We start from the raw sequence: 12,319 nt of genomic DNA on the forward strand, positions 1-12,319 counted from the left end.
AAAAAAAAGCACATATCTCAATATTTTATATGTATGCTCTATTATTTGCATGCCATAAAATGTTTGGAAAAAATCAGTCATTTTTCCACTCAAATATTTGTAAAGGAACAGAAAATGAAAATAATAAGAATGCTCATCATTATGACCACTACCATATTAGGATCAGACCTAGTATACTGAGCAGGCCATCACCTGGATGGAAAGCTGCTGGATAAAAGCTCTGAACAACCCCAACCTACCTTCTGCAGCCTCCAGGAGAAATAAATTGCGACAGCAGGACTCCATATGGGAAAGCTGCTCTTCCCATCATACTACATAGTAACTGATCCACACTGTAGCCTTTACATAATTAAACATGGAGACAAATTGGTCTTCTGCCTTAAAATAGATGCTAAAGCTGTGAACCCAGTTTTAGAGTGGCACCAGTGTTGGACCTTCTGTGGATCTAGGTTTTTCATGCTGCAAACCTTTTGAAAAATCCAGCATTGAAATCCCTTTCCACAGATGTGTTTCCCCTTCTCTCTGATAGTCTGTTTAGCTGATGTTACTTCTCTCACCTCCACCATCATCATCTCTGAAGAACTCCTCACTGTCATTTGCCGAGTGGGATTTTTTCATCTCAGCAATTCGATTTCGGGGTACTTTTCTCTTAAGAGATGGGGAGAAAAACGATGGGCGATTGTTGCGTTCTGGGGTCGGCGGTGTGCTGAAAGACGTGAGCTAAAAGAGAATAGAAGAAATGCTGGAGAAGATTTTATGTCTTTCTTACTAAAAGCATAGAACTTTTTAGTCTGAAATGTGCCACAAGGCAATCACATTTAAAATTCAATCACAACTGGCATCTCGCTGCAAGTTTTAGCATAGTGGTCACAATGTCAACTGCAGAGTCACCTCAGCTTCAAGCTGCTCATTGAAATAAGATATTTTGATGCATCAGCACCCTTAACTGTTATGGGAAAAATAAAATAATGAAAAAAACCCTTTCTCTTCAGAGCTGTCATGGGATCACTTTTCACAAAGATTTATAATCACAAAGGATTAATAACTTATTTAGGCACCAACAGTGTCAATCTTATTTTTGTGTGTTGAAAAGCACAAGACAATAAGCTAAGAACGTACTTAGTGACCACAAAATTGTGCATCATCATTTCCTTGGGAAGCACAAGGTAGTTGTTTCCCAGGTTAAATGGATGCCACGAGATCACTGTAAACGTCACTGTGAAGCAGGGTCACAAGGCAATTACCTAACCCAAGGACGTGACACAAAAGCCCTATCAGTGCTAACTGTATGTGTATTATTTCTCTACAGAAATAATTTCTCTCATCTCAGCCTTCTCACACTGTTGATTTAACAATCCCATAATGTTTCCTAAAATTAGACCTGACACTGCTTGTATTTGTCCTTGCAAATATGGAGGGAGGTGATATGCAGCGGAGAACGATAGCCAAACCACATTGGTGTTGCACTGAAGAAGCCCTTATATTATCCCTCTGTCAGTAATATATATATATTTAAAAAAAAAAAAAAAGAGGCATTCTATCACCCAAATGATCCTCCTCCCATAAGTGCACTTGATCTCTAATCTATGCTTGTCTCAATTTCTTTTTAATTCCACAGTCATTTCTTATCACACTTGAAGGGTAAACCAGAAACAGACAAAAGGCCATTAAAGCCATTAGCAAAGAGCAACAACAATACATCAACAGAGACACTGGAAGCCTGGTAGCTATAAGCTCAGGAAGTCCCACTAGGCATGGTTTCTACAGACTGTATCTCTACAGTACAGAAGACACATATTCAATTAATGTGTTCAGTATGTGTGCTCATTTGGCCCTTTAAGAATCCAGAAGTCATACTCTTCCATGGGCACGTCTGAAAGCAGCTCTGTGGGTCTATCAACTACAGGCTTAGTGATGTTACATAGGAATCAGTAATCACACAGCCTGGGTCAGGACACACCTGTACAGATATTTTAAAGGCATGCTGTCTAATCCCCATTAACTAGGTTAAATATCATTATTAAAAACAATGTGTAGGATTGATTAAAGGCCAAATCAATATCTCTGGATACTTCATTGGTATTTTACTAGGCTTGCATTAGAATTCAGCATATGCATAATTACAGTTCTACGTCTAGATGTATAGTCCTTGCTTTAACATTACAATCTTCCTGCTGCTGGCAAAATCTCTCCATAAAACACCTCAAAAATTACCTGTGAGGTTTAGTAAGAAAGCTACACCATACACAAATTCCATGTTTCTAGGTAAACCCCATCTTATACAGAAATGGAATCTATTAATTTTCACAGAAAATAGGCAGATCCATCATTTTCCCCGGCATCAACACTGCTGTTGTTTCAACAAAATACTCCTCCAGAAATATGAATCATGCATTCTTCTCTGCATTCAGTATTTGCTCAAGGAAAACTGTGACTAAAATCCATCTGCACAAGGGGAGGTATAAACAGAAGGGAGAACAACTGTTGAGATGGGTTGATAGTGATAGGACAAGGGGGAATGGTTTTAAACTACGACAAGAGAGGCTTAAGGCTGGATATTAGGAGGAAGTTTTTCACTCAGGGGGTGGTGACACACTGGAACAGATTGTCCAAGGAGATGCCCCATCCCTGGAGGCATTCCAGGCTGGATGTGGCTCTGGGCAGCTTGGTCTAGTGAACACTAGACCCTGCACATAGCAGTGGAGTTGAAACTCAATGGTCCTTTTCAACCCAGGCCATTCTGTGATACATTGAATATATTCAAAATATACACATGCAAAACTAAGTTCAGAACCATCATGTCAGTTAATTCCAGCTTCAGTCCATCAACTGACTTTGAAGTAAAACATATACTTAACTTTAGGTCAGTCTACTTACTCTCTCATGCACTGGGGAGTCTGGATTTGAATCTTCTTCTGTTCCGTAAGGTGAAGTGTCGCCAGTAGGAACTCTACTCACTGCCATCTCTGCATGTCCTTTCCCTTGGGGCCCTTTCATTCGGACAAACTCCATGTTGTTATATTTATAAAAGCCGAAGGACATTCTTTGAGCCATCTTTGCTGCAACACTCACCTACAGTGCACGAGACAGGAAAGAAATACACACAATTTAATTCCCAGATAAAAAATATGATTTTATTTAAGTACAAGTAAAAACCTTGCAAATAATGGTTAATATCTTGATTCTTAAGAAGCATTTTAAGCCACAATATGAAGCAAATTCTAAAGGGAAAGCAATTTTACAGATACAGGAACAGTGGCTCAGAGAAGAATCAACTCCTTCAGCTATCCCAAAAGCAGAGTTATCCAATGACGCATTGAGATAAAAAGTCTTTTACCCAAACCTACAGACTGTGGCACACTGGAGCACAGACAGGCACATGCACAGCTCCTCACAGGTTTGCTTGAGTCAAAACATCACAGACAACTAAACTTGAGCAGAATGGGCCTATGTGCCTATCTTACGGGAAGCATAATTCTGACATTTTTATATTCACATTGTCAAGCCCAAAGTGTAAAGACAGAGTCCTGATGCACAATTAACACCTTCACGACAACATCACTTGCCACAAAACCCTGACAGCTTTTGAACTCATGGCAGAGAGAAGGGCTCTGTTTCCACTCAACGCAACTGAACTGAAAACTGAACTGAGAAATGGAAAAGAGAACAGAACAATATGAAAATGGTCAGGGTTTTGTCAAGTGAAATAAGAAGGACCTATCCACAAGCTTCAGTGGTTTATCACAACTTTCAGCACTTTAACCCCTTAAGGAGCCAAGTTTATTCATAATATAACAATCCATACTGCACTAAGAATTAAAGCAGACAACTAAAACCCAAGTAACCTTCAAAAGTACATATAGCTTACTGCTGCTCTCTTCTGACAGTACAAAGAAGTCAGACTTTTAAGATTTGCCTTTAGCTGTAATCAAATATCAAAACAAACCATTCCATTTTTCATCTAATAAAACTGCAGCATGGTCAAGCAGGACATTTCTCAGCTATAACACGACACTAACACATCAAATGTTGTCTCTCTACTGCAAGACTTTCTTCTTATTTAGTCCTTAAAGGCTCTGCAATCTCACCTACTGATAATTTCAGACAAGATGATAGCAGGACAGAAAATTTTGTTTCATGTTCTTTGGAAGAACAACTACAAAACTACTCTCGTTTCAAAGGGGGAGAAGAGAAATTGTTCAGAATCTCTATTGAATAGGGTAACAACAAAGGGAAGTGAAGTTTACAGTCACAGTGGGTACTGATTGGCTTTCTTTTCTTTTAATCCTTCAGTACTGTCTTTGCAGCGAATCTTTGGTAAAGTTTATTGGCTCTTGCCACCTCTCAACTTCAAAACTAAGTACTGAATTTGAAGTTGGGAGTGATGGTATTTCACATTCCTATCCAAAAACAATGAAAACTTCTTTTGCAGGAATGAAACTCAACGTAGTGTCCTCTATGCTTGTGTACAGAAACATTTAACATATAACAGATATCAGAGTTCAAGATCTCCCTGTAAAACATGCCTTCTCACAGGTAAGTAGAAAAACTCATGAGCTTTCAGAAAAATGGAAGGGCTCCCAGAACTTTGTTATTCACATCTATTTTGGTGTTACATCCTGCCATGCTTACCAGCTTTACTCCTTTTGGCAAACACAAGACTAATATATCCTGATCTGAGAAACTTCAGCCATTTGAGACAAAAAGCACCAACTATGGAGCAGTTCTCAAAGCCAAATAGGATAAATTATGATGAAGATGATCAGACAGGACAAAAAGCCAACAATCTCAGTACCAAAACTGTGGTTAGCATCACTGCTACAAGACGTTGCTGTTCAGAGCACCTTACCCTGTTGTCATAGACCTTCTTGAGAGCTTCATAGCGGATGGATCCCTGGAAAATCACTCCTTGGAAAGTGTTGCTTTTGTCACTGGCCACCAGCTCCACACAGACCATTTCTCCTTCTCCCACAGTCATGTCACTGAAAACCTGCAAGATGCAAGACGAAACACTTAAAGGAAAATTGTAGCTGTGTAGATTCCCTCTCCTTATGTCTAATGCAGATTCAATGTCAATGGGAAAATGCAAGGAATCTGCAAGCTCCATCCCAGCCTTTCCAAAGATCATAGACTCAAGACATGGATCATGCTTTAGGATAGGCATCTCTTAAAATCATCCTCTCTTGATTCAACCCTTCATAAAAGACTTACACCAAAGCTCTAAATCCAGATTTCAGAGATATTAAAGAATGAGGAAGATCTCATATATATAGTGTATGTGTATGTGTATATATATATATATGCACACTATGTATACTATATATAATTACCATGACTTGCACAATATTCAAATAGCCAAGAGCATTTGTTCAAAAGTGCCAGAAAACAACTACTTAGGATGTAAGACCAGTATAGGACATAACCCCATTGCAGCAAGGAACTCACCTCTTCAAAACTGTCAATCATGAAGAATATGTTGGGATAGCTGATCTTTGACTCTTCTCCTTTGCTATCCATTGGGTGTTTGCTAGGAGATGCAAACACTTGCTGAGAAAGATATTGAAAAAGAAAATTACATCATCTCAGTTAAATGTGCCCAGGAATGGGCACATTCAGGCAAGCAATGCCAAAACACCATGGTCAACACTGCACAATCAGGCAACACCTGCACTTAGGTTGGACATCCTGAAAGCAAAGCACATCTTACAATAATGACAGAACCTTCCACTCATGAAATTCATGAGTTTTCATGTGCAAAAAATCAATTAATTCATGGTAGGTGCTTCGGTATCCATCTGAGCTCTCACCAACCTCTCATGCTTGCATCAGAAACAGTGCTGCCAGCAGGAACAGGGAAGTGATTGCCCCCCTGTACTCAGCTCTGGTGAGGCCGTACCTCAAGTACTGCATCCAGTTTTGGGCCCCTCACTGCAAGAAAAACATTGAGGCCCTGGAGCAGGTTCAAAAAAGGGCAACAAAGCTGGTGAGGGGTCTGGAGCACAGGGCTTATGAGGAGCTGCTGAAGGAGCTGGGATTGTTCAGTCTGGAGAAGAGGAGGCTCAGGGGAGACCTCATTGCTGTCTATAACTACTTGAAGGGAGGTTGTGGTGAGCTGGGGGTCGGCCTCTTCTCTTGTGTAACTGGTGACAGGACTAGAGGGAATGGCTTTGAGCTGCGCCAGGGGAGATTTAGGCTGGATGTTAGGAAATACTACTTTCCTGAAAGATGGTGAGGCACTGGAATGGGCTGCCCAGGGAGGTGGTGGAGTCACTGACCCTGGAGGTGCTCAAGGAACATTTGGGTTTTGTGTTGAGGGACATGGTTAATGAGTACTATTGGTAATAGGTGGATGGTTGGACTGGATGATCTAGTAGGTCTTTTCCAACCTTGGTGTTTCTGTGATTCTATGGCAATGGTTTTCATTAACCGAAAACCATCCTGAGTTGTCTTTAAGTTAATGCAGTCTGTTGTAATGTAAAAGCACACACACAGCAAGAGAGTTACTGTGAAACTGCTGATCTGACACTGTACAACGAATGTTGTTTGCTCAATAAGACCAGTATTACTCAGTAATGAGACACGAGGCTCTCAAGAAGACAAAAAAATTAATTTCTCATCCCCACCTTCCGCTTCTGTTTCTTTCCCTAGCCACCGTGCTTCCTTTAACACAGTCTTTCCTCTCTGAAGCAATTCCTCATCCCCACTTTGTTCATTTCTCTCCAAAACTACCAACATTTAGATTTTAGCAGTCCAACAAGACTGTAAACAGCTAAAAAAGGAAAGGAATTTATACTAAGTAGCTTTCTTTGCTTCCACTTCTGTTTAAAAGCTCTGAATTAAAGAAACACCAAGTTTTCTCCACGCATTCACCATGGGCTAAAAGATCTGAATCCACACAAGCTGTCAAGCTTGGGACATCTTTATTCCAAGCCATTCAACAAAATACATGATTTACACATAGATTACTAAAAAGAAATTCTGCTTCTTCTTGGACTGATGCCTGAAACAAGGTCATCCTCAAGGCACCCTTGTTCTTGTGCCATACAATGTAAAGAAAAAAAAACCCGCAACAAAAAACCCCATAATATATACTTTCTAAAACCACAATCAGAATAGTAATATAGACCTTAAAAAGTTGATTCATGCATGTTTTAATATAATGTCCTAATGCAAATATGCTTTCTACAATACATAGAATTGCGCTTTTTCCTCTCTCCATATAACAGGTTCATAATATTAGGATGTCCAGGTAAATTTTAATGTTCCTAGTTTCTCCTAGATAGGAAGAAACAAAGCAAAATTTGTAAGCAGCCTCACATTATGAGCCTCAAGAAATGAGGAAGAGAAAACCTCATTCTTCCACAGAACATTGCCCAAGTGCTTTGGGCAGTCGTCTTACTCTCATCTTCCTAGTTTTCAAAGGCACGCTCAATATTTACAGATTTCTTTTTCTCAAAAGAATTTTGCAGAAGTTAACTCAGGGTGAAATTTGGACTTGTACACAGCAGAAACAGTAATGAGAAATAAAAGACTTGTTGCCTTAACAGCACCACGTTACAACATTGACTAGGGATTCCTCCTTTAACTAGGAGGGATTTTTGTCCCCAGCGTGCAAATTATAAATAAAATAATCAGCAGTGCTAGTTTTCTTTGTAGGCAAAACAATTGATTTTAATGAAGTAAAACTGGTTAAAGGATTTTAAAACACTGACTCATTTTAGCTAAAGCCACACAAGCAGCTGAGAGAACTAAAGAAGTTGAAATCTCTGGGATAAACAGTTTATGCAACAGAAACCGTTTAGAGTAGAATTTCCGTCAACCAGGAAAAGGTATTGCAAGAACTGCTGAAAAAATGGGGGAAGAAGTCTAGGGTTTCTTATTCCTATCCACTTCATTCTTATCATTCAGTCTCCTCCCCTATGTTAAACCCTGGATTCACTGTATGCTGCACACATCAGTGATGAAAGTCCTCTGTGGGCTGATGGAAGGAATAAGCAATTTAAGGAAGAAAATAAGAACTGCATAAAAACAATAAGAAGATAAGACACCAATCAGTAAATTGCCTACTGTTTGCATTACAGATGTATCCTGCAGGCTTTTTTATAACTTATGACTTGTACAAACTGGGTGAACCTCCGATTTCACCCTAACAGTCAGACATACTCCTCTCAGCTCACTCTTTTCAAACCCACTAAGCAAAGATGCAAATCTTGAGAGTGCAGAGCGGTCTTTATGGCTTTCTGAGAGGGGCTATAAAGCACGTTTAGATCCCACATTTAGCTGACTGGTAAGATGTATCAGCAGGCAGACCTGAGCTGTTTCAGAAGGATGAACCTGTGACAGAGCACAGCATGAGAACTGCTGTGCTGGTGTTGATACAATTTTTAGGATTAGCAAATACTGGATGCCAACCCCTTATCCACAGTAAGAATAGGGTAATCTCACCTGAGATTTCTTTTTGTGAATGTGAATATCTCCTCCATCGGAGCGTGTGCACACAGCACATGTCACCACATAATCCAGCTAAAACAAGGACACCAGATAGAAAAATGAAGTTTTAAGTCAGAAAAATAAAATGTACATAGCAGAACACATTCCATCTTCATCTCTTTCAGCTCTCCGGATAAGTAGTAAAATGTTTTGGTATTGCTATTCTCTTTATCATCCTGACACCCCTACAATTTTCTTGATAATAAAAAAAAACATAAATTTGTGGGCTACTCCTCAATACTGAAAAATCTTCTATGGAGATGCTTGCTAGAGTGCACAACATATGGGTAAAGAAACATCTGTCAGTATTATTTAACACTAAGCCAACTGGTCAAGTGGAGAATGAGCATGACACACAGAACACTTTACAGTAGAAATGGAAAATACTTCCTCTTTCAAAAAGGGGATAATGAAAACAATAATCAACACAAGCAAAAAATGAAAAAGATCAGAATGCATTAATGCAGCCTGCCAAACATCCCAAAAACACTTAGAAGGTGCATGTGTAACAGCTCTGGACAACAGTGTTTAGCTGTAGCAGCATCTCCAAATTCTGACTGTAGTGTTAAAACAGATTATGTTTTAAATCAACACCAAATACATACAGAAAACACTCTTTGCAGGGAACTTCTGCAATTTGAATTCTGGGATGAAGGGGAGAAGGAGGGGGAGAGAATAAAAAATTTATTCTCCAGGATGTGCGCAATGAGCCAGCAGCCTCATTTTAAAACCCTAATCAACAAAACTTTTCAGAGATCTGGAAAGACTCCAATAGCATTCACCTTCTCAAAGCAACAACATAACACATACAGTAACTGAACAATACAAGATAATTTAAAAGAATAGGATGTGCTAGTTTCATCTTTCCACCAACAGAAAGAAAAGGCTTAATAAAGCTCTGATGTATACAGTAGAAAAATCCCATGGCGTTTTCATTTAGCAGTTCCCTCTCTTGGTTGTACTGTGAGCTAATGAAATCACTGCTGGTCAAATGGTTATTCACACTCAAAAACTATTATACTTGACAAAGCCTTCCATTTTGCAGAGCTTTCAGATAATATTCAGCTCAGCCTTACTGGATATATTCAAAGATTTTGAAGAAAGCTCTTACAACTCTACTGGAAAATAACTATTATTTCTGGTTTTGTTCTTTCAGACTCTAACAAAAGCAAAAAACATGTTTTGTTTCCATTTTCCAGAAATGTTCAAATCCTCCCAGTGGTAAAGAGGGAAGTGGACAGACTAAAGCTTTCCCTTAAATCTCTCCACGTGAACAACATGTGAAAATTAACTAAGAATCACTGTTACCTTCTGTAGAATGAGGTTCAAGTAGACACTCTCTTCCCAGTCGATGTCAGGATCTCCCAGCCCAGGAAGCTTCTTGGAATCTCTTCGATAAACTTCAACTTCAACCTGCTAAGAAAATGATAAATCTCTTTGAAAAATACTATCCAAAGGTGCCAAATGCATATTTAATATTGACTCCAGAAACTACACATTGCCAATAAAGATTCCTGACATGTTTTCATAAAGATCAGATTTTGCTGACCAAGACCTCTCATGGAAGCTAAGTTTCATTTCTTCCTTATGCGTGGGTATGTTTTAGCAACAGTGAAATAAAGATTGCTACCCATACCTATGCATTTCCCTTAACATAATCCCTTGGAATACAAACACATCAGATGAATGCACACATTTGGTCATCTGGTATCTGTCTGGAGAAAAATACCATGCAGTAGGAACTGGAACTCAAAGCCATCGTATCAGCAATGAGAAACCTTCATCACAAGAAGCCAATAAATTTTTCACAGAAGCACTGTGAAAAATCCCATGAAGGCAGAATATCACCAGGGATAAAAAGAAAACACAACAAATCTGCATGTCACCGTGGAGGCAGAAGGAAAGAATTGAGCTTGTTCCCAAGCGCAATGGGAGACTCTAGGATTAAGTTCACAAATTAATCCCTCAGAAAGCACATTTTGGTAACCCTTCTTCTACACATTTCACACCGACAGTACTAGCTGGACCAGTACTTACGTATGACATTTTCATGTACTGAAAAAAGAAGAAAATACAAAAAGCCTAAGGAATCCCAGGAAGTAGAAACAACTCTGCAAAGGCTATCAAAGTGAAGCAGCTGGAATAACAAAAAACCTGACTTGATGTAGTGCACATGGTTAAACAGAAGTCCAATGTTTCACCAAAAAAAACCACACACAAAAAAAACTATAGAATAGCTTTATCTCTGAAATCGTACATAAAACAGAGACACAGGTAGCATACTTCGATATCATAGCTATGTACTATCTTGATATACCTGGAAAAGTATTTGTTCCTCTTTGAGAAATATTTTTAGTTAACATTAATGTTTCCTAAATATCTGTTGAGATTCCTGGAATACAGTGACTAGTTAACACAGTTACAAAGAGGGTAATTCCTGAACCTGTTTTGGATTACCCAAAGAAAAGAGGTACAGCTAGCTTATTAGGTAACAGATTATCATAAAACACTGACTACATGAACAAAATCAAACAGAGTAGCATTAAGCCCCATAGTAAATGCATTTTTATTTTAAGTCCTCCAAGATAGACAAAGCTACGAGACTGAAAAATACCAAAGATGAACAAAATACTGCATGACACCATCATGCAGATACCATGAAAGCTGAATGCACTATTTTAATTTTTTTTTCCTTATAAATATCTTCTAAAAGTACTAGACATATATGTACTCCTTTGGTTTTTATTTCCAAAGCTCCCATGATTTTTTTCGTTAGTAACATAACTGCACAGATCAGGTTACTGTGAAAACCTGAGACCAAGCTGTGAGCAGCTGAGGGCAATAACCTCATAAAAATTCATCTCCAAATAAACTAAGGTGATATTTGCATTTTTGTGCCTAATAGCACAGAACCGTCATAGTAACAAGATGCCAGAAATACCTTGTGAGACAAAGTTTGGCTGTCTAGAAAGGAAGAAGGATTGGATGAAGGCAAACATAACTGAGAACAACTCAACAGTTAAAGGGTAAAAGTCCAGGTATAGCTAACAACAGGTCAAGGGTGATGAAGAACACAGCAGACACCTCAGGCCATTCCGCCTCCATGTCCACAAAACCTTTATTTTAACCCAGGCAGAATCATCTCTTCATGATGAAGTCCAAATCTTCCTCTACAGAAGCTGATTACTAATGTTCTCTACTCATAAAATTAATTCACACACTGGTAGGGAGAAGTAGACCAGAGACATTTGACTACAGCTTTCTCACATAACACCACTCCCATCCTGTGACGGATAATGACAGGCAATAGCCTCTCTCTCATCAGCTGTGACTTCTTTTTTCCCAAGCTGGAAAGAAGACTTTTTTCCCTACTCATTTAGCATCTGACTCCCCAGAAGCACAGCTTCTGGGTCAGGGCACTGCAGCTCGCAGCAAATCCTTTCCACAGGTGCTAAGCACTTGAGCTTCACTGTAACACAATGGGAAATTTATTCAGGTAAGATGAATCAAAACTTTTTTTTTTTGCCAGACAATAAACCACATGGGTCACAGACAGGTGACACCACCTAGGATATGGGCAGTCTCCTCCAGAGCTCACGAATTAACTTCAGCTCCCTCTTTCGCCACAGTGCCAGAAGGTAACAGCAGCCACTTGATTCAAGTCTGTTGATTTATTTCCCATAACATTAATTTGTATGATGCAATCCCAATGCTACTGGCACATTGGAAGGATGACTGGAGCTGAACCCACTTGCAGCAATTTGTTCAGCATCAGTCACTATGAAAGGAGACATTCAAAATAAATAAATAAATCACTTTAAGAAAAGCA

The 12,319-nt window shown here is 39.1% G+C and overlaps 1 protein-coding gene across 1 annotated transcript; it reads right to left on the minus strand.

The window, feature by feature from the left end:
• Positions 1–519: 519 nt before the first annotated feature.
• On the minus strand, positions 520–10,249 carry KIAA0930 (KIAA0930 ortholog). The gene is made up of 7 exons (XM_010716525.1): positions 10,220–10,249; positions 9,799–9,903; positions 8,446–8,523; positions 5,446–5,547; positions 4,850–4,990; positions 2,878–3,072; positions 520–720 (listed from the first exon to the last, which is right to left on the minus strand). The coding sequence occupies exons 1-7, from the start codon at positions 10,247–10,249 to the stop codon at positions 535–537; spliced, it is 837 nt and encodes a 278-aa protein (XP_010714827.1). The 3' UTR covers positions 520–534.
• Positions 10,250–12,319: the final 2,070 nt, after the last annotated feature.

Source organism: Meleagris gallopavo, chromosome 1 (genome assembly GCF_000146605.3).
Source record: "Meleagris gallopavo isolate NT-WF06-2002-E0010 breed Aviagen turkey brand Nicholas breeding stock chromosome 1, Turkey_5.1, whole genome shotgun sequence".
Taxonomy (NCBI): domain Eukaryota; kingdom Metazoa; phylum Chordata; class Aves; order Galliformes; family Phasianidae; genus Meleagris; species Meleagris gallopavo.

Bases quoted from the DNA above. Each gene is read 5' to 3' on its own strand.
- KIAA0930 (XM_010716525.1), bottom strand. From the start codon at position 10,249: ATGGCTTTGAGTTCCAGTTCCTACTGCATG. The intron at 8,524-9,798 runs GTAACAGTGATT...TCCTTGTTTTAG, and splicing joins TGAACCTCATTCTACAGAAG to CTGGATTATGTGGTGACATG. The intron at 5,548-8,445 runs GTGAGATTACCC...TATCTTTCTCAG, and splicing joins TTCACAAAAAGAAATCTCAG to CAAGTGTTTGCATCTCCTAG.